General features: G+C 32.4%; 2 protein-coding genes across 2 annotated transcripts; both read right to left on the bottom strand.

Moving 5' to 3' along the window:
• Positions 1-5,458: 5,458 nt before the first annotated feature.
• LOC131647943 (probable serine/threonine-protein kinase PBL23) lies at positions 5,459-7,860 on the bottom strand. The gene is made up of 6 exons (XM_058917753.1): positions 7,556-7,860; positions 6,983-7,227; positions 6,751-6,892; positions 6,381-6,639; positions 6,157-6,289; positions 5,459-5,919 (listed from the first exon to the last, which is right to left on the bottom strand). The coding sequence occupies exons 1-6, from the start codon at positions 7,710-7,712 to the stop codon at positions 5,638-5,640; spliced, it is 1,218 nt and encodes a 405-aa protein (XP_058773736.1). The 5' UTR covers positions 7,713-7,860; the 3' UTR covers positions 5,459-5,637.
• A 9,997-nt stretch (positions 7,861-17,857) lies between these two features.
• LOC131653590 (multiprotein-bridging factor 1a-like) lies at positions 17,858-20,329 on the bottom strand. Its single transcript, XM_058923785.1, has 4 exons — positions 20,075-20,329; positions 19,584-19,667; positions 18,337-18,419; positions 17,858-18,244 (listed from the first exon to the last, which is right to left on the bottom strand). The coding sequence occupies exons 1-4, from the start codon at positions 20,214-20,216 to the stop codon at positions 18,125-18,127; spliced, it is 429 nt and encodes a 142-aa protein (XP_058779768.1). The 5' UTR covers positions 20,217-20,329; the 3' UTR covers positions 17,858-18,124.
• Between the last annotated feature and the right edge of the window lie 313 nt (positions 20,330-20,642).

The following is a 20,642-nucleotide window of genomic DNA, read 5'->3' as shown; positions in this document are numbered from 1 at the left end:
CTTGAGTTCCAGAAGTTCAGTTAGACCGGAAACTAACTCATCTCTAGTAAGTTCAGAAAATACCTCTTCAGAATCTGATTCTGATGTAGATTCTGATTCGTCATCTTCTGTCGCCATCAGCGCACAGTTAGCCTGCTCATCTTCAGAGTCTGAATCATCTTCTGACTCATCCCAGGTTGCCATAAGACCTTTCTTCTTATGAAACTTCTTCTTGGGATTTTCATTCTGAAGATTTGGACATTCGTTCTTGTAGTGTCCAGGCTCATTGCATTCATAGCACATGACCTTCTTCGTGTCAAATCTTCTGTCATCAGAAGATTCTCCACGTTCAAATTTCTTTGAACTTCTGAAGCCTCTGAACTTCCTTTGCTTGGTCTTCCAGAGTTGATTTAGCCTTCTGGAGATCAGGGACAGTTCATCTTCTTCTTCAGATTCTGATTCTTCAGGATCTTCTTCTCTAGCCTGAAAAGCGTTAGTGCATTTCTTGATATTAGATTTTAATGCAATAGACTTACCTTTCTTTTGAGGCTCATTTGCATCCAGCTCTATTTCATGACTTCTCAAGGCACTGATGAGCTCTTCCAGAGAAACTTCATTCAGATTCTTTGCAATCTTGAATGCAGTCACCATAGGACCCCATCTTCTGGGTAAGCTTCTGATGATCTTCTTTACGTGATCAGCCTTGGTGTATCCCTTGTCAAGAACTCTCAATCCAGCAGTAAGAGTTTGAAATCTTGAAAACATCTTTTCAATGTCTTCATCATCCTCCATCTTGAAGGCTTCATACTTCTGGATTAAAGCTAGAGCTTTAGTCTCCTTGACTTGAGCATTTCCTTCATGAGTCATTTTCAAGGACTCATATATGTCATAAGCCGTTTCCCTGTTAGATATCTTCTCATATTCAGCATGAGAGATAGCATTCAGCAAAACAGTTCTGCATTTATGATGATTCCTGAAAAGCTTTTTCTGATCATCATTCATTTCTTGCCTTGTCAGCTTTACGCCTCTGGCATTTACTGGATGTTTGTAACCATCCATCAGAAGATCCCATAGATCACCATCTAGACCAAGAAAGTAACTTTCCAGTTTATCTTTCCAGTATTCAAAGTTTTCACCATCAAATACCGGCGGTCTAGTATAACCATTGTTACCGTTGTATTGCTCAGCAGAGCCAGATGTAGATGCTGGTGTAGACTTTTCACTTTCATCAACCATCTTTTACTGAAGCGTTTTTCTCTTCCTGAATCTTTTCTAAACACGGTTAAGTGCTTGCACCTTAGAACCGGCGCTCTGATACCAATTGAAGGATAGAAAAACACTTAGAAAGGGGGGGTTTGAATAAGTGTAGGTTTAAAAACTTGACAGATAAAAATAAATTGCACAGTTATTTTTATCCTGGTTCGTTGTTAACTAAACTACTCCAGTCCACCCCCGCAGAGATGATTTACCTCAACTGAGGATTTAATCCACTAATCGCACGGATTACAATGGTTTTCCACTTAGTCAGCAACTAAGTCTTCCAGAGTCTTCTGATCACACACTGATCACTCCAGGAACAACTGCTTAGATACCCTCTAAGACTTTTCTAGAGTCTACTGATCCACACGATCACTCTAGTTACAATCTGCTTAGTTCACTCCTAAGACTTCCTAGAGTATTCTGATCCACACGATCACTCTAGTTCCTTACAACTTAATGTAATCAATTCTAAGAGTTTACAATTGCTTCTTAAAAGCGATAATCACAAACTGTGATATTTCTCTTAATCGTTTAAGCTTAATCTCACTAATATATTACAACAGCAATGTAGTGAGCTTTGATGAAGATGAAGATTCTGAGTTTAGATTTGAACAGCGTTTCAGCAAGTTTGATATGAGTTGTTTTGGTGCAGAATCGTTAACCTTGCTTCTCATCAGAACTTCATATTTATAGGCGTTGGAGAAGATGACCGTTGAATGCATTTAATGCTTTGCGTGTTCCGTACAGCATCGCATTTAATGTTATACGCTTTTGTCAACTACCTCGAGCCTTGTTCACGCTGTGTCTACTGACGTAGCCTTTAGTAGCTTTTAACGTTCCTTTTGTCAGTCAGCGTAGCTTGCCACTTGTACTTTCTTCTGATCTGATGTTTGTGAATACAACGTTTGAATATCATCAGAGTCAAACAGCTTGGTGCACAGCATCTTCTGATCTTCTGACCTTGAAGTGCTTCTGAGCGTGATACCATCAGAACTTCAGTGCTTCTGTTCTCTTGTTCTTCTGATGCTTCCATAGACCCATGTTCTGATTTTGCTTCGACCATCTTCTGATGTCTTACCAGACCATGTTCTGATGTTGCATGCTGAACCCTTTGAGACAAAGCTTCTGAGCGCTGAATTATGCGTACTCTTTATATATTTCCTGAAAGGGAAATTGCATTGGATTAGAGTACCATATTATCTTAAGCAAAATTCATATTATTGTTATCATCAAAACTAAGATAATTGATCAGAACAAATCTTGTTCTAACACTATTTTGGATATTTTAAATGAAGAAACCAAAGCCCATCTGATCTGATATCTGCTCGACATCTGGTATCTGCATACCAGAATTTGAGAATGAAATTCTCATCTTCATCTGGTAAGTCTTCTTCCAATTCTTCCCTTGAATTAACTTTCAAGGCAGTGTTCTTAGATTTCTTCTCTTGAGTCTCGTGCTTCTCTAGTCTTTCAAGCTCAATCTCGTGCTCTTGAAGTTTACCGAACAATGTTGCGGAAGACATATTGGATATACTCTTTTTTTCTCATATCCTCGTCACTTTTGGTTGTTATTCCCTAGTCAAAGATATAAGTACTTTAAGATTAAGTTCATCATTAGAAAAAGTCTTACCGAGAGTCATCCAGTGGTTTGTCAAATGCACAAAACTTTTGCAAGTCAAGAATTGAATATTCGGGCAACATTCTCAACAATTCATATTCCTGACATAAAGTGTTCAATCTTGATCTTTTCACGTCTACAGTTCTTTCATGGGTGAATTCTAGTGAATCCCATCTTTCTTTTTCCATTTTTCATTGAGAGACATGGAAGAATTCATTTATGCTTAAGGCCGCTTGAAGTAAGTTTTTTGCTTTCTTGTCATTGAGAACTTTTTTCTTATCATCTTCAATCCATGACCTTTTGATATTGGATGTACCAACGCCATTAACAACATTTGTGGGAACAAACGGACAATTCTGTACAACACCCCAGACTTTGTCTCCTTGTGCTTCAAGATGTGCTTGAATGAGGATCTTCCAAAAATTATAATATTTACCACATAACAAAGAAGGCTTACTGTTACTACAATCGCCTCTAAAACTAGATTTGTGGAAGCCATTCTTTAAATCTTAGGAACAAGTTACCTATAACCTGTTACGATGCCAAATGTAAGTATAGGAAGTAATCTAAGAAGGGTGAATTAGGTTATCTAGTATATTTGAATTGTTCTCGATTATGAGTGATACAAATGTTGTTCTTATTTTTCCGGGTTGTTATAAATGTTAAAGTGATGAAAATAAAAGATGAAAAATAAAGAACACCAAGAAATATTCTGGTTTCCCTTTCCAAACAAGGGTACTCCACCCCTCACACCCCACGAGAGATTTTTCTATGTTAGAAGCATTACAGTTGATCCATCAAACTCTCTTAACTTTCTAACACCATCATAAAAGCACATAACCACCTTCTAATTTTACACTTGAATAGAAAGAACACTACTTTCTAATACAACAAAATGATCATTAAACAATTTGTGATCAAAAACAGAATTTAAATAAGATATGAATTTTTTGCACTTAAATCATTATGTAGAAGTCGATCTTCCCTTCCAATTTTTACAATTCACAATGTATGAGACTTTAAGTGCTCTGAACTAAATATGAAACTTGCATTGATACTTTAAAAATTATGCAGTAAGTTTCACAAAGTTTAGCCTCAGCACACTTAATGACGAAAATGAGAAAGATTTGAAATTTGAATTGATTGGAAGAGATGAATTTAAATTTCAGAATCCATAGCTATTTATATTTGAAAGGCACCTTTTGGAAGTAGTATAAAATCATGAAGCATTGTCATGGTTCATGAATGAAGTTTAGAAAGTGTTGGATTCAAAATGAGTTTTGAAAGTATGATGGTGGTTCAGTGGTAACCGATTACTATAATGTTGTAACTGGTTACAACTGTAAAATTTGAAAAATAAAACAAACATTTTGAGTTTGTAACTGGTTACAAGTTTTATGTAACCGGTTACAACTATTTGAAAATGTAAAAAAAAAAAAATAGTTTGTAATAGCTTAAGTAAATGTTTTAAAAGATCCTAAATGTTTAGAAATGAAATATGGATGATTTGTTCTGAGCTTATAAAGTGATATACATGATGTAATTGTAATATGTACCTCTTGCTCAAGATCAAATCATCCTCGTCCAGTGTCTTTGAAAATTGAGTACCAAGCGTTGACATAATCAATTTCTTGAGTCTTTGAGATTTTAACTTTCTTCGATAATGCATTTGAGCTATAGGTTCTTTGTCTTCATCAAAACATAAGATAATGGCGGAAGTTTGTCTTCACAACCGTATGGTTAATGAATTTGTTGAAGGAGTTGGGCAGCGATGAGGGTGACGATGTAACGCTCTTGGTTGATAACATTTCCGCAATAAATCTTGTTAAGAACCCAATTGCACATGGGAGAAGTAAGCATATTGAGATGAGGTTTCACTATATGATAGAACTTGTTAGTAAAGGAAGGTTGAGATTGGGATATTGTAGAAGTGAAGACCAAATGACCTATTTGCTTACCAAAGGAGTCACGGTTGAAGTGTTCAAGAGATTGAAGAAGAACATAGACATGAAAAACTTGGAGCACTTGAATTAAGGCGGTGTGTTGTGAAAATTCAATAATTAAAGTGTTGTAAACGATTACTGCATTTTGGTACCTAGTTAAAGGTTATAGTGTTTTTGACAGTTTTAACAGATGTAATCGATTACTATATTTTGGTAACCAGTTACCGCTAGGTTGAGTTTTAATTGTTAAAATAGTTGTAACCGATTACAGATTTGGCGTACTACCAACAATTAGTTTTAGTTTTTCAGTTATACCAAATTTGTTACTTGTGTTGTGTCCGAATCAATTGTAATTTGTATAAATACCCAAAAGGTAATATATCTTAATCAATGAGATAATGTGCATTCTCACCCTCAATTATACTCTCTAATTTCTCCTTTCCTCTCTCTCCTTTCATCTCCATACTCTGTTGCTTAATTTTTACCAACATTGTGGTTCAAAATTATAACACAAGCTATAAAAGCAAGTCACAATCATGCAACCCACAATTTTCTTTTTTCTTCCAAGCTCTCCAACTTCCCTTTTCCTACTCCCTCTCGAGCTAACCAACAATCACCCGACCAACTATTCATCTTAATTTACAGAAGACGATCAGAATATGAAATATTAACCATCTTTTACCAACTTGAACCATTTAAAACCATCATTTTCCCCTCCAAAAGGACACCATATGATTTAACATTACAAAGAAACCATAGACTACCAAACATACGCATGTCTGGTGTTTATCCTAAATATAGACTACCAAACATATGATGTGTAATGTTAATCATACATTACATATTTGCATTATCTGGTTGTTGGGCAGGGCCAGGTGACAACTTGGGTGAATTGAAACTAGAGCAGCTGCCTACTTTTGAGTTGGATCGGTGAGTCTTCACCAATGGAACCAAAGACTGCACTACATCTGCCATGAGAGGTCTGTAATCTGCTTCTGGTTGCACACACATTGTCGCAATCGCTGCTACTTGAATGACATCTTTCATTGAATATTGTCCCTCCAATGCTGGATCCATAATCTTTACAACTTTTTCTCTATCAGTCAAAAGGGGCAAAGCCTAAACACAAACAAGAGTTTGTTAAGCAGTTTTGGCTTGTTTCCATAAGCTCTCTAGTTTAGCCTATAAAACCAGCTCATAACTCATCAAAAGAATTTGGCTTTATTTTATCTTTTGTTACAAAAATAGTTTATACTGTATATAAAAGGACTTATATAATAAGCGTTTAGATAAGTTGTTTATCCAATTAGAACCATAATAACTTACAGATTTAAGATGAAGAATTATAAAACATACCCAAGTAACGAGTACGCCTTCTCCAGGAGGTCTCTTCATATCAACAGGCACTCGGCCGGTAAGAAGCTCCAAAAGTACGACACCGTAACTATACACATCTGATTTTGTTGTTAAATGTCCTGTTAGTGCATATCTGCACAATCAAAGATTTTTCATCAGAGGAAATTTCTCATTAAGTGTAAACAAAACAGTGTAAAAGCAGATTATGAGTAATGAATGGTTACTCGGGGGCAACGTATCCTTGGGTGCCTAGAACGCGAGTTGAAACATGTCCACCGACTCTATCAGGTCCAAGCTTTGCCAATCCAAAATCAGAAACTTTAGCATGAAATTTTTTGTCCAAGAGGATGTTGCTGCTCTTAAAATCTCTGTGAATCACCGGAGGACTGACATGTTCATGAAGATATTCCAAACCCTTGGCAGCTTCAAGTGCGATTCTTAATCGAGTTTCCCAATCCAAATTAACAGATGTGACACTAGAATCTAGAAAAAAACCAAGTCGTCAAACTCAACTTCAACGTAAAAAAATATCGGACAAAAAAAAGACCATGACCGAAGGGTGCAAATGCAGCTCGTGCGCACGTTATTACTTACTGTTATTGCTGACGGGATAAAGATGTTCTTGTAAGCCACCATTCGCCATAAATTCATACACCAACAGCTTATGATTATGATCAGAGCAGTATCCAAGCAATGCAAGCAAATATGGTGAATGCAACCGACTTAGCAATTCCACCTACAACGATATGTAATCAACCAATTCAACTCAACTCTCAAAACAAAACGCCTTCCTAAGCTACTGATCGATACCGAAAAATGTACAAACCTCGACTTTAAACTCTTCTTCTCCTTGCTTTCCGGCTTGATCCATAAACTTAATCCCAACCTTCCTTCCATCATTGAGCACTCCACGGTAAACTAGTCCAAATCCACCATGACCCACCACATTCGACTTGCTGAATCCCCCAGTAGCAGAATGCAGCTGCTTAAAAGTGAACACCTTAAGTCCTTCCTCAGCAACAACTTGCAGATTTGAAAAATCACTTTTCTCATTAACGTTAGCATCTTCAACTAATATAAAACCAAACAAACCTTATCAGTAAGTGGACCATCAATTTCATCATAAAAAGGTAAAAGAAACATTTTTGGCAAAAAACCCACAAGACCAAATCAACACAAACATAAAACCTCAAAGCAAAACAAAAATAGAAAAGCACAAAAAAACACACTAGCCCATTTTTCAGTTAGCCTGTATCTCAATAACCCTTCTTCCATTTTTTCATTCAGAGTACGAAAAATCAAAACTTTTCACCTCCCACCCCCAAATACCACAACCCCATTTTCTAACATCTTCACATAAACCAAACAGAAACTAAACAGAAACAAAACAAAACAAAACCTTTATGACTGTTACGTCGGCGCTTGGAAACCTCGTTACGGATGTAACAATAGTAAGCAAGAGCAACAAAAGAAGCGAAAACAGCTAAGGAAGCAAGTAGCACAATAGCTACAAGTGCAATCTTGGCTTTCCTTCTGTAATCTTCATCTTCCACCATTTTTGTAGAAGCAAAAACTCCAACACCGGAAAATGGTTAAAGGGTGATGTCAAAACCGAGGAGGAGTTGTGTACTGTTTTGTAGCTTGGGAGTTCGAGGACTGTAGTTTGACTCACTCTCACTGTTTTGTTTACTCACTCTGCTTTTTCTCTGTGGCGCGTACAATAAGAACAAAACAATGATAGTAGTAATGTTTTTCTTCGCATTTTCACCCCTCAAGTTTGTTAGTTTTTTAAATGAAAGACTCTCTTTGTAATATTTATTTATGTTATTTCCCCTTCATTTTCTTTTATTGTTTTACTAAGCGCTTAATTTTCCCTAAATCGTATTATTTATTGGGTCATGCTAACATCTTAAGGATATTATAATTAGAAAAAGTTAAATATAATTAAATACAATAAAATTATATTTAACGTTTCGATACATTGAATGCACAAATTCTAAGAAAAAATTTCTATAAATATCTCATTAACTTGTGTCCTTGGGGCACATGTTAGTTTTTCCCTTATTTATTTTAATTTAAAAATTAACTAAATGAAATGACAAAGTTTCACACGAGTACGTTTTTTGTCATGATGTGATCTGCTTGTAATAAAAGCAGTTAGCTTGATTGGAGTACTTACCTCCTTTGAAACATATTACCCCAATCACAAGGCTTAAGCAAAATCTACTTATCTACTTCAATTGCAAAGAACCCTACTATTTTATTTTACATTTTTGGCAAGGGGAGTGGAGTGGAGTGCATGTGAGTTGGGTTGGGTTGAATTTGTTTTAAGAAATTCAATAAGTTGAGTTTAATGTGCAATCAGCAATTGGTTGGATTAGGTTAGATTCTTGGTCATTTATGGTTGGAATTTGCAACACTTAAATTAGATGAAAAAACATCATATAGTACCATCTAATTTAATTTATCCATATACTATAACACTTAATAATAATAAGAAATTTTACGAAAGATATTATTTTCAAAGAATTCATAAATTAAAAATAAACAAAAACAAATAGACAATAACTCGTAGTCTTGAATTATATAAAATAACTAGTAAGAAACCCGTGCTATCGCACGGGTCCCGTTTGGTTTCATATTACACGTTTATCAGACCATCATTTATAAAGTATCAATTCATTCTTCAATTGATTTACATTCACATAGTTATTAATATAGGCTAATGATATGCACTTGCTTTTTAAGCATTGATTCGTACTTATAATAAACCGTATAACTGATTCTCTAACTTCAATTAGATTAAATAGTAGCAAAATATAGATTTAAAAGATGGACATTAAAATTTAGAGTCTACCGCTGGTATCTCATAAATGCGTTCACATATACCTGTGAATTCAGATGAGTTAACAAATCATAGTTGAATCCGAGTTAATTCTAAAAATTTATTAAACCTATTTTAGATATTAGCCCATTTTCCAAATTTAATAGGTATGACATCTCCCCGTCAAATTTCAGTTTTAAAACTTTCTTATTATATCATATTTACATTTTTTTTTTACAACCTACTATGACAGCTCTCAAATCTAAAACCTTCTTATTAGATCGTATTTACATTATTTACAAACATAAAATGTATGACAACACCTCCATCAAAATATAATAAACTTGGTAAAATATGTTCATGCAAATTAAACATAGAGATTAAAATCAAACCTATAATATAATCTTCAATAACAATCTTCAAAATAATAAAAAAAACTTAATCATATAATTGTATAAATGGTTAAATTTATAATCTTCTAAAATAAAAAGTTATGAAAATTTTATAATCTGCTTTTTATTCTCATTTATACAAATAATTGTATAAATAGTTAAATTTATTATTTTCATAAAATTATTTTTAACTTATTCCCGTTTATAAAAATAATTGTAGCTTATTCAATTTATAAAATTGACTATATTAATCAATTTTTATCTTTTATCATTATTTTTTATGATTACCATTTATCATTAAATTTTCATGACTACTGTTTAACATATTTTTATCATGATTACAATTATGAAGTTAATTTGAAAAGATTCTTATAAATTTTAATTATTTCATAAGTTTACAAAAAATTATAAAATCTCAATTGATTTTGTTTTGTTTTATTAACCTTTCTATAAAAATCTAAATAATTTCAAAATATATTTTATCTCAAATAACGATCTAAATAATTACAAAATAATTTTTATTCTTATATTTTTATAATGATAAATTAAATATTTAATCTTTGAATAAAAAAAGTTATAACTTGTAGTAAAAAGAGTAATCGTAGTTTTTACTTTAGTTCTTATGTTTACTATTTTTTAAAAATACATGATTTTTATTAATATTTCATAAAAATACATGATTTTTAATATTTTTTAGTAACTAAATGTTATTTAAACTATAATAATACTTACTTTCAATTTTAAACAAATAAGAAACTCATTTTTTAAATAAAATTTGTTTAAGAATTATAGTAAGCATTATTACATTAAGTGAAAAAGAATACTCTTAAATTACTTTTATAGTAAAAATATTTTAAATTGAAAAACTAAATTATTCATATATTTTTAAAATTTTGCAAGTACACTTCTCTCATGACATTTGGCCTGCTTTAATAAATTAAATTTTATATAGAAAAGAGAAAAAAGAAAAATGTTTTTATTCTAAAAATATCGAATAATTATAAGTAAATAAATAAATTAAATAATAATTTAACATTTATTAGTGTAGATATCAGTAGGTAAATAAAAAAAATCAGATCTAAGAATATCAAAAAATTAATTGCAATATTAAATAAATGTCAAATTATATATTTATTAATTTTTTATAAAAATTCAAAAATTTATGTATAAATTTACTAATTCAAAAAAACTAAAACCCAACTTTGATATTGAAATAAAATTAAGAAATAAATAATATTTATGATGAATTATTAAATTTTCAATTTAGAAATAACGATTTCATTCAAATTTGACCTTTATGATTGTAATTAGCATTTAACTACCTTTAAGAAAATTAAAAATATGAATAGAAACCAAAGCAAATTGGGTTCCCACTTTTGGCAGAAAAAAAAATGAATTTTAATAGTTATAATAGATTGTTATAATAGATTTTTATTTTTATTGTTTCAAAAATGTTTTATAATTAATAAAGGAAAAATTAAAGTTAGAGAAAACAAATAATTTTCGGAAAAAAAGTTGTAAGATTTAAAAATAAAGATTTTAAAAACTATTAATTAAATAAAATAAGTATTGTATAAATGTGCTAATATACACATAAATCAATCAAGTGATGAGATCTAATTATAAACATTTGATATTATAACAAAATTAAATAATTTGGTTATATAAATTATTATCAATGATTTGGTTATAGAAATTATATATCAATGGGTGATACTCCTATATTTTATTAAAATTGAGCAGATACATCAGAAGAAAAAACACATTAAAACACATGTATTATAGAACACACATTCTTGGTCTGTAAAAGAAGTGATATACGTTATATAACACAAAATGTGATGGAGCCTACAGAAAAATTTAAAAGAAAAAAAATTAAAATAAGATAGTTTGGAGGAAGTCATTTTATGACTGCCATGAGAAACCCATTCAAAGAAATATATTTGCATTCAGATAATAACTAATATTAATATTAGACAGCTCTTTCTAAAATTTCAAGGGAGTAATTCTCTTTCTAAAATTTCAAGCTCTATTATAGAGGGAGTACTTCTCTTTCTAAAATTTCAAGCCTCTTTCTAAAATTTCAAGCTCTATTATACAGGGATTATACTGGGAGTAACTTTCAAGCTCTATTATAGAGGGAGTAATATTTCTAGCTCTATTATAGAGGGAGTAATTCTCTTTCTAAAATGCTCTGACTCTCCCTCCTGGCTCTCCCATTAAGGTGGATCAGTTCCTGAATTAAAGAAGAAAAAAATACAACAAATTAATCAACAATACAAAAATTTAATCATCAATGAAATCCTACAAAATACCGATTAAGGATGTAACTTATGCAAACAATGAACCTTTTCTTTTCCCATATGTCTTAACTGCAATGCAATACAATAAAAAAAGTCAGAACTAATAGGTAAATAGAACATTAATTTGTATCAATCGAAATTGATTGAATAAATATTTCGATTGAATAAATAACCTGTGTTATCAAACGCCTCCAAGCCATGTGACCTTAATAATACACTAAGTGTCGAATCTGTTGTGTTTAATCTATGATTAACAGATGAAATAGAACTATTGATAGATCTGAAAGCGTGAGCCATGCCAATGCTTAAAAACTGCCAGAACAAAACATATTTTATACGAACTGCAAGTTAAGATCGAAACTTGCAACAACAAAAAAATGGAATGACAAAAAAAAACTCCCATCTTGAAGAATTGAAAATCACATGATTTAGTATATATAATGGAATAAAAGCTTAGAAAGCTGAAAGGCCAAGGATTTATTGCATTGTTCGGTAGTGGAGATTTTGCTTTTCCAAAAACCCTAATGGTAGACTATCGATTCCAATGAAAGTGGAGATTTTGTTTTTCCAAAAACGGTAGACCATCATTTATCGTTTCAACTTTCAAATTAATAATGGAATAAAAAAAATATAAAATATATCAAATTATTGGGTGCTGCCACATCATCACCCGTAATAAATGTCAAATCAATAATATTGAGTTATTTTGCTAAAAGTCTTTTCTACCCATAGAATAAGAAAAGTTTTAGTAGTTTTATCAGAGGAGTTATTGTGTAATTTCCAGGTACTTTTGCTTTTATATATTAATAATAGATTAATTAAATATTGGTCTAGCAGCAATATTAATATTAAGATGTAATAACACTTTATAATAATAAAGAATTTCAGAAATATCATTTTTATAAAATTCCATAAATTTAAAATAACGTTGTGTCATAATGAGGAGCATTTTTTAGGTCAAGAGCAACACATAAGTGAGACATCACATATTCATCCAAAATCTTAAGATAATTGTGATATATACCACATCTCTTATAAACTCAACATTTTCTCAATTCCTAGTTGATGTCGGACTTTGCACAACTTTCATACTTGAAACACAACAATCTGCTCCACAAGTGTGAGTCCTCCATATCACTAGCTTTGATTCACACAATGATCCACCTCCACCCCTCTACCGAGTCAACCACGACTCTAATACCACTTGTTGAAGAAATTCGGGGAGCGAGGTCCGAAGTGGCAATGGACCAAATGTTCATGGTTACAATAGAATTTAAGGTTTTCATATTCTCATTACCTTAAGGTTTTGGATGAATATGTGGTGTCTTTTTATTTTTGTGTTGCTCTTTATCCAATATGAATACTCCTCGTGATGATCCAACAAATGAAACAAACAGTTGTCTTAAATTTATATAAAATATTTAATTCAATATTAATCTAACAACAATATTATTAATATTATTAGTAATGAATATTTATGGCAAAAAATAGTTTTATATTCAATGTAATAATTTTGTTTTTCTAAATAATAATAAAATAATAACTCAATAATATCATATCATGGAATAAGTCAAAGAATTCACACGTTTAGAAAGTTAAACTCAATATCCCAAATTAAAATGATATGCGAGTTTTATGGGTTGAATTGAATCTTCTGATAAATGAACAATGAACAGAGTTAAATAATTAATAGATTAATATAAATTAAAAAGATATGCGGATTTTATGGATTGAATTGAATCTTCTGATAAATCAACAATTTGAATAAGTAATAGATTAATATGATTTCATTATGCGGGTTTAATGTGAGAATTTAACTTGTCACCTTCTGAGTTTATCTTGCCATCTCCTAAAACAAATGAAAAGACTATTATAACCTCACTCAAAGTTTCTATATTTTGTCAAATTCTAAAAAAAATTATAGTTCAAATTTTTTTTAAAAATTCCAGAAATTTTAAAATTTCTTGTACCTTCTTCTTTCAGTGATTTTTTTTTATCTTTTTTCCATTTTTTTAAGTGAAGACCAGGGGGGAGGGTCCATTGGAGGTAGGTTGACTGATAGTGAAGAAGCTCGGGTCAGGGCTGCTAAGGTAGAGGCTTCTCGACTACAGGTTGATTTGATAGTTGTATTTTTTTTTTGTATATTTTGTGACTCACTCTACTTATCACGGTACTTTCATTGCATAATCATTAGGCAATTACATGTTTCGATTCAAAGATGAACACAACATAAGACAGTACCACAATCATAAATTAAAAATACCTAAACATGAAAACCTAGGTACTACTAGATGATTTTGGACGTTTCGGTATCCTGATTATGACATTGACAATTCTTAAAATCTTCACATCAAACTCGATTGGTCCCTTCTTGACATTTTCATTGGTCTTCAACTCAATCCAGTTGTATTCAATCCTTCCATTACTATCAATCCAATCTTCACGAAACTTGGTCTTTTTCACCCTTTCGCTAACAGTATCAGGCAGTAATTTATTCAACTTGTCTGTCAAATTGGAGAGAGATGTGACGCCATCCATAAGCTTGAATTCACCAGGACGATTGTCTTCGTTGAAATACACTTCTACCTTAATCAAAAAAATGAGAAATATGCATTTTTTTTAGATGTCTTTCTCTATAACATATGTCCTTATTTATACAACTTTGAATTCATTATAGACCACACAAAATTGTCGATAAAATCACAATCTTACAAAACTGTTAACAAAATTCTGATCGTTAAAAATTTTGAGACAATACACTACCTGAAATTTTACCCTTTAACTAAATTTTCGGTACAAAATAGTAGATTTTGACATTTTAAAAAAAAATTGTAACTTATCGAAAATTTCAAATGAACTACCAGATATTTTTAATTTCATACCAGAAATTTTGTTTCAAAAATTCATTTTTTAACAAAGGATATTTTTTAATTAAGAAAATATGGGGCGTCACGTTTAATTTAACTTTTAAGATGATAAGTTAAATTTTTTGTTTGCTAATTTTGAGGGTGGTAAGTTAAATCCTCGTTGATATTCGAACCAAAATGTGCAATATTTCTTGTGCTACTTCAAAACCATATTGAAATGTGGAAACTCCACATTTGCATATGCTATATTCTCCGAATTATTCAACATATCAAGAAATAAAAAGTCTTATAAACTATGAGACTTGTTGGTTCAGTTATCCAGGTAAATTCTAGCTAGGAATCATTTTAAAAAGAAGTAAATAATCCAGCAGAGAACCGTTTTAAAAAGAAGTAAACAATTCAATTCAAATAATAATTTTATTAAACTTATTATACCTGTATTTACCATAAGTATTAAAATATTAATATATTGATTTGGAAGTGATAAAAACAATAATAAAATAGTATAATTAAAAAAGAAAAAAAACAATTATATTAAAAATTGAATGAGACATTATTGTAGAATAAAATATTTATATAAATGGAACAACCGGTTACTAAACAAGAGCTAAAAGATGTGATATGGATTGCTGATGGGAAAAAGGCTTGGCCCGGACGGTTTTGGTTTAGAATTTTATAAAGTCTATTGGAGTTTTATTAAAGAGGATCTATTTGCTTGTGTAAACGAATTTTTCAATCAGAATTTCTTACCTAAAGCTTTTGCTTCATCATTCTTATCTTTCATCTCGAAGACGGCGAATCCGCAAAGTTTTAATGAGTTTCGACCAATTTGCTTAATTGGTAGCGACAAATCATATTCAAGTTGTTGGTTGGCAGGTTAAAAGGGTTATCGGCAAGCTCATTTCGTATAATCAAATAGCTTTTATTCAAAATAGGAATATGCTTGACAGAGTCCTGATTGTAAACAAGTTGGTAGATTTTGCTAAAAGATACAAAAGAGACATGTTTTTGCTCAAGGTTGATTTGTAAAATGGATTAGCTAGATCATAGCTTGCATCATTAATAATTCTGTGTCGGTTTTGATTAATGGGAGTCATTCAAGGAATTTTAAAGCAGAGAGAGGTTTACGATAGGGATATCCTTTATCACCACTACTTTTCATTATCGCATCTGAAAGGTTTGCTGGCCTCATGAGAAATGCTCGATCCTCATCCAATTTATTTTCGTTCTCGGTTGAAGAAAACTTGGACTTCAACCTGGTATAATATGTAGATGACACCATAATCATGGGCAAGGCTTGCTGGGAAAATTTGTGGTCCATCAAAGAGATTTTAAGAGGGTTCAAACTGGTATCAGATTTGCGCATAAATTCTCACAAAAGTAAGATTGTTGGTTTTAATGTCAAACAGGATTTTCTGTAGGCATCTTCTGATTTCCTTTCATGTGCTATAAGTCAGTTTCCATTCTCATTTATGGGCATTCCTATTGGTGCTAACCGGCGTAGGTGTTCTACTTGAGAGCCTATTCTTCTGAAGTTTCATAATAGTTTGTCGGGTTGAAAAGGAAAGTTGATGTCAATAGGCGGGGGAGTTACTCTTATAAATTATGTTTTGAATGCTTTATCGCTTTTTTTCTTCTCTTTTTGTAAAGCACCAAAAGGGGTCATAAGGAAGATAATTAGAATTCAACGGACTTTTCTTTGGGGCGGCTCGGAGAACAACTAACGGATTAGATGGGTTTCTTCTTAGGACACCATATGTAAACCCAAGCTAGAAGGAGGACTTGGTATTAAAATTTGTGAGCTATTCAATTTGTCGTTACTCGGGAAATGAGCTTGACGTATACTCTCAGAAGAGAATACAATTCGGTATGAATTGTTACAATCCAGATATGGAGATTTAAAAGCATTGATATTGCATTACTCTCATAACACATGTAAAAAGCATTATCTATGGTGGTGTGATATTGTATCTTCTTCTGGCTCAATCACGAACGAGAGAGGATGGTTCGGTAGTAGTATTTGTAAATTAGGAAGGGGTCGTAAATAGATTTATGGCACATCTGTTGGTGTGGTAATGTACCTTTTAAGTCTATTTTCCTTGGCTTGTTCGACGCTTCCCATTCACCTAGCTACAAGATTATAAATGCAGGGTACTGGCTTGATCCTCCTGCTGGTTTTAATGCTGATTTTGTAGGTACTGAGTTAAAGGAGTTGCAAGACATCATTAATGACTTTTCTCCAATTCCAGAGGCTGCAGACCAATTTTTTTGGTGGCGAGATGCGAACGGTTTTTCTGTCAAAATTGATTATAATTTTCTTTAAAGTTTAAGTGCAAATGGTGGCCCTGTTATTGAGAACAATGCAAAGGTTTTGAAAGTGTTTTGGAGCTCAAATTTACGTAGCAAAATTTTGGTTTCGCATGGAGATTGATTTGTAATAGATTGCAAACATGAGATGAGCTAGTTAAGGGTGGGGTGCTTTCGGGTCAACACGATCTTGTGTGTCCGTTGTGTTTGGGCTTGAAGGAATCTCACTCACCTCTTTCTCTGCTGTCTGACCTCAATCACTATGTGGAGTTCAATTTCTAGGTGGCTTGGCATGACTTCGATTCAAACAGCTAAATCCATGGCGGATCACTTGCTTTGTTTCAATTCTCGAATGAAAGGGAGGATTATTAAGAGATTCAAACTTCTCTTTTAAATGTCAACAATGTGGTCTATTTGGCTCACAAGAAACGACATCTTGTTCAAAGGAGAACGGGGGATTATTAAGAGATTCAAACTTCTCTTTTAAATGTCAATGTGGTCTATTTGGCTCACGAGAAACGACATCTTGTTCAAAGGAGAACGTAAAAGTGTAGAAGATATTATCATGCTTTCAAATTAATTGTCTTGAGATTGGTTTGTAGATAGGTGAAAAGGTCCTTTGAACATTGATAAAAACACATGGTTATTTAGCCCGTTATATTTGGATTAGACACCCCTAGTGTTGCAATTTGAATGCAACTTGCATCGCTTACCAAAAAAAATTTATATAAATGGGTTACTTGGAAGATGTTATTATGAAAGAGTATAATTTATTCTTTATTTTAGAAAGAAAAATATTTTGCAAATGCAACAGATAGTTCAAGACTTTTGTATGGAGCAACAATTATCCAAAACGTTTAGTAGACTATTTATAATTCATGAGTAATTAGACTATTTATAATACATGTCATACAGATTATTTTATAAATCAAAACATATATTTACATGTAATTTCTATTTTAATTTAATTGTACCAGCTTTCAACGTTATTAAAAAAAGAACTAGAAATACTCGAACAACAAAAAACAACTAATTTATGAACAATATTTTGTATGTCCATTCCCATGTGGCGGTTAAAAGTAAGTTCACATACAACTTTATTTACCAAACAGCATCATTAAGTTCGAACAGGTGAAAGCTTCAGGCATATACATGCAAAAGCAAGCAACCAATGACAGTTAAATATATAAATCCAACTACATAACAGCCGTCAGATTAGCTTCAACAGTGTAAAATAGATCCAACTACATACACAGCCATCAGATTAGTTTTTCCTCATTTTTTCCCACGCAGTTTGGCACCAAGAGCTCTCTCCAACTTGCCAATTATCTGCTGATTTGGAATGGCTTTTCCTGATTCATACTCCTGGATCACTTGAGGCTTCTCATTGATAATCTGCAAACAAACATGCTCGTAATTAATATCGAACTTCATCAAATAATGAAATTAAAACACAAAACATAGGTGGGTGAAGTCGGAAGCAATACTTGAGCAAGCTGCGCCTGAGTAAGTTTCTTGTCCGTTCGGGCTTGCATTATAGCTTTCTTGAGTTCAGTTGGGACCCGATCATCTGCGCACACAAGTCCATATTACATATAAGCATTAGAGTAGAAAGAAGTGCGACTCATATAGAAGGAAGATGATGTGTTCAACAGAAAATTCTAGTCAGTGGATCTGGTGCTTTCAGTACAAGAAACCTAACACTGGTATAATAGCAGTGCTAGTTTGTTACTGATAAACAAAACACAGTAGACAATCATTCATCATTCGACAAACAGAAGTAAACCACAAGCAACAGATGTACATTTTACACTGAGATGCATTTTTATAATTACTATGGTAAGATCACACATTCACACTACTACCTACTCATTAATTGATAATTGAATATCGGGCAACGATAGAGGATATCAATTTGTAGAAAATCTTTGCTTGGGATGGGGGACTACTATTATAGAAGACAGTACACGAGCTCTGAATCAGGGTTGTTAAATGGCAGGCACGGGGTACTGGTATGGCAAATTAAATGACACCTGCCAGTAATTAGAGAAGAGGTGTTTGCTACGGCAGCACCATAGGCTGCAATGGTGTGTTTGTGTGGCAGGTTTTGGCCATCCACCATCAACAACACTGTCGTGCCCACAAATTATTGAAGGGAATGAACTACACTAGAACACAGTACACTCATACATTCTCATGTCCAAACTAGGTAGCCATTTTCGGCATAGGGATTAAAAAAATTAGCATAAATATTTATAATACCTAAAATATAACTTTAATCTGAGATATGAAACCAAACAAATAAAGTACATATAACCACAGCAATCACAAGCAATAGGAACTTTCTCAGTAAGTAATCATGCAACAACTGCAGATAACAATTCCATGAACTTACATACAATATTTCAAAATTTAGCAAAGTAAACACAGCCTAAAGATATAATATTGAAAAAATTGTAACTTTTATATCTATATACTATGCCCAACCTAGTAAAACAATATGAAATACACCTATAACTATGAATGTAACACATTATACATATAACAATTCCAAACATGGTCTTATATTCCAATTTCCAAAAGTTAACACCAAGTAGTAATACACTAGGAAACACTAGGAAATTAGGAGTACAATGCGGTCGACGAGTGGAACCCCTTAAATAGATACGAAAAGCTTCATTCAATTCAACATTACAAAATGCATACAAAAATAGTAGAGTCGCCAAAGACTCACGAGCTAAATTCTCTGTATCCTCATCCAACCTCTTAGTGTTCAAAGAAGTGCTGCTAGAAGCAGCTCTGTTCGTCGCAGCATTATCTGTATAGAACAACCAAACACAATCATCAACATTCAGCAGAAAAAATTGCTTTCAAAACTTCAAAATCCACTGGCAGAAAAACCTATCAAAACAATACTGAAATCAAATAATCCAGAATCCAACATCAAATTTAAACGCATCATATTGATAAATAAACAAACTCAAAAGACATAAAACCTCAAAAATTGGAATATAAAAAAGTAACAAAATGAACCCTAATAAAAAATATCTAGAATCAACATCGCAATAGATAACATCAATTCATAATCAAGAATCTAAACATAGCTATAACGAGTAAAACGCTTCGATCCAAAGCACAAAGATCAAAAAATGAACACAACGTTTCTAGGGTTAGGGTTTTATGAAAATGAATGATCGAAGAAAAATGAGAGGGAAGAAGCTCAACGTTTCTTCATGGTTTCGATATCGGCTCCGGAACGGCGAGCGGCGTTGACGGCTTTGTCATCCTTCCTGGCAGCGGAGGTGGGGGCTTTTTTGCGGAGAACGACGGGCTCCCAGTCTTGTGAAAGAGGTCCAACGCCTGACATTTTTGGATAGTTTTGATTTTTGGTGTCGGAATTTGATTGTTGCGGTGTTGTTGGTTGCGTTGAGTTTGTATAGGGTTTTTGTTGGAAGGTTGTGAAGAAGATGAAGATAAAGTGGAGATTCTTGGTCAGTTAGATATTTGTGTTTGGGCTATTGTTTGGGCCAACAATGATATATTTTGGAAATTTTACTCTCTACACCCTTGAAATGTTACCCTATATTCCAATAATTATTTATCCACTGACCCCTACAATATATATTCCGATCAAAATACTTTTGTATAAAGATTTTCAGTCCATGCAGAAGAATTTGAAAAAAATAGAAGGAATTTATGTACCAAAAGTTTTAGAGAAAAGTTATTTAATCCAATAGTACTTTTGGATGTAGTCTTGTCTTTAAGTTATCTGATACAAAAATGCTTGAAGATT

This window comes from Vicia villosa, linkage group LG2 (genome assembly GCF_029867415.1).
Source record: "Vicia villosa cultivar HV-30 ecotype Madison, WI linkage group LG2, Vvil1.0, whole genome shotgun sequence".
In the NCBI taxonomy this organism is placed as follows: Eukaryota; Viridiplantae; Streptophyta; class Magnoliopsida; order Fabales; family Fabaceae; genus Vicia; species Vicia villosa.
Note: the sequence above shows the minus strand (reverse complement) of the source record. Positions and strands in the feature narration are given on the sequence as shown.

What these genes read in the sequence shown, in the direction of transcription:
- LOC131647943 (XM_058917753.1), bottom strand. Translation starts at nt 7,712, where the DNA reads ATGGTGGAAGATGAAGATTACAGAAGGAAAGCCAAGATTGCACTTGTA. An exon ending in CCGACGTAACAGTCATAAAG is followed by an intron (nt 7,228 to 7,555) that starts GTTTTGTTTTGT and finishes GTTTTATATTAG; the next exon opens with TTGAAGATGCTAACGTTAAT. An exon ending in AAGAAGAGTTTAAAGTCGAG is followed by an intron (nt 6,893 to 6,982) that starts GTTTGTACATTT and finishes ATATCGTTGTAG; the next exon opens with GTGGAATTGCTAAGTCGGTT.
- LOC131653590 (XM_058923785.1), bottom strand. Translation starts at nt 20,216, where the DNA reads ATGTCAGGCGTTGGACCTCTTTCACAAGACTGGGAGCCCGTCGTTCTC. An exon ending in GGATACAGAGAATTTAGCTC is followed by an intron (nt 18,420 to 19,583) that starts GTGAGTCTTTGG and finishes TTGTGTGCGCAG; the next exon opens with ATGATCGGGTCCCAACTGAA. An exon ending in CTCAGGCGCAGCTTGCTCAA is followed by an intron (nt 18,245 to 18,336) that starts GTATTGCTTCCG and finishes GTTTGTTTGCAG; the next exon opens with ATTATCAATGAGAAGCCTCA.